We start from the raw sequence: 1,551 nt of genomic DNA, 5'->3' as shown, positions 1-1,551 counted from the left end.
GACGTCGGCAGCTGCGGCGGGTTGCCCTGCGCAATGTTGTACATGATGGCCCATTCGTTGTCCAGGTTGGCCCACGGCCGCCGGCCCGTCGCCATCTCGAGGATGACGCACCCCAGCGACCAAATGTCCACAGCCCCGGCCTTACCGGGGTTCTCGCCCTTGATGACCTCGGGCGACATGTACATGGGCGTGCCCGTCATGGACTTGTTGGGCTTCGTGGCGTGGAGGTCCGCGGCCATTGTTCGCCCCTGACGAGCAATGAGCTTGGCGGCGCCAAAGTCGACGTACTTGATGATGCCGTTGTGATCCAGGAGAATGTCTATACACGGGGTTAGCAATTGAATAACAATCACGACCGAGGAGCGTAATAGAAAAGAAAAACAAGGGGGAGAAACGGGGGGTTGGAGAGGGGAGGCAGCTTACTCTCTGGCTTGATATCGCGATGGGCAATGCCGCTCTCGTGCAGATAGGCCAAACCCTCCAGCAGCTGCAGCGCATACACCATAATGACCTCCTCCTCCTCGATGCGGCCGTGTTCGAGCAAGTTAGCGAGCGAGCCGCCGGAGCAAAACTCCATAAAGATGTAGACGCGGTCGCGGTGGACCTCGATGCCGTGGTAAGACACCACGTTGGGGTGGTCGAGGACCTCGAGCACGCGCATCTCCTCGCGGATCGACTCGGCAATCGTCGGGATCAGCTTGGGGTCCTGCAGCCGAATCTCCTTGACGGCCATCAGATGGCCCGTGTCCAGGTTCATAGCGGCGTACACGTTGCCAAAGGTCCCCCCGCCCACAAACTGGCCCTGCTGCCACCGCACCGTGACGTTGGTGGCCGACGCCGAGAGGTAGGCCAGCGACCGGTCGGCCTCGTTGTTGGTCTCGAGCACGCGGCCCAGCGCCCGGCGCTCCGCCTCCTTGCCTTCGCGGAACTCGTCGACGCGCACCAGCTTCTCCAGCCGCTGCTCGGTGACGCTCATGGTGGCCTCGTCGTCGTCGAGCATCTTGTTCTTGTCCTTCCTAAACTGGCTCACGAGATTCTCGATCCTCTCCTTCTCCGCCTGCGCGGCCAGGCTGGAGCGCGCGCCCATGATGTCAAAGTGCGAGATGAGGACCGACATGCAGCCGCCGACCTTTGCGCGGATCCGCTCGTACTCCTCCTCGCCCAGGGCCAGGATGTGCCGGCCGCGCGTCATGCCCATGGCGAACTCGAGGGCCAGCACCGCCCAGCGGAACGTGCGCCGGTCCGAGGCGACGCAGTCGTCGCAGATGAAGCTGACCCAGTCCAGCGCCAGCTTGGTCAGCTTGAGGTTGTTCATCTGCCGCCGGTTGCTGTCCATGTACAGCAGCGAGCGCTGGCCGAACTCGGTGGCGAAGATGAAGCACGTCTGGATGAGCTCCTGGCAGTCCTTACCCTGGGTCTGCTTGCGGATGATCTCGACGCTGTCCATGAAGGTGTTGGACAGCTTGTAGGCCACGCGGCGGATCTCCGTCAGCCGCGTGTTCACCTTGTGGATGTTGGACCGCGACTCCTGCAGAAGGTCAATGTGCATGT

The 1,551-nt window shown here is 62.3% G+C and overlaps 1 protein-coding gene across 1 annotated transcript; it reads right to left on the bottom strand.

Annotated features, from left to right (window-relative positions):
• Nucleotides 1-2: 2 nt before the first annotated feature.
• BBK36DRAFT_1131507 (kinase-like protein) lies at nt 3-1,549 on the bottom strand (the record flags this gene model as incomplete). The annotated part of the gene is made up of 3 exons (XM_024891987.1): nt 3-319; nt 424-904; nt 1,130-1,549. Coding segments are annotated over 3 exons (1,218 nt in total), but the record flags the coding sequence as incomplete, so codon positions are not given.
• Between the last annotated feature and the right edge of the window lie 2 nt (nt 1,550-1,551).

This window comes from Trichoderma citrinoviride, assembly GCF_003025115.1.
Source record: "Trichoderma citrinoviride strain TUCIM 6016 unplaced genomic scaffold BBK36scaffold_288, whole genome shotgun sequence".
In the NCBI taxonomy this organism is placed as follows: domain Eukaryota; kingdom Fungi; phylum Ascomycota; class Sordariomycetes; order Hypocreales; family Hypocreaceae; genus Trichoderma; species Trichoderma citrinoviride.
The sequence above is the reverse complement of the archived record's forward strand: the minus strand, read 5'-3'. Positions and strand labels throughout refer to the sequence as shown.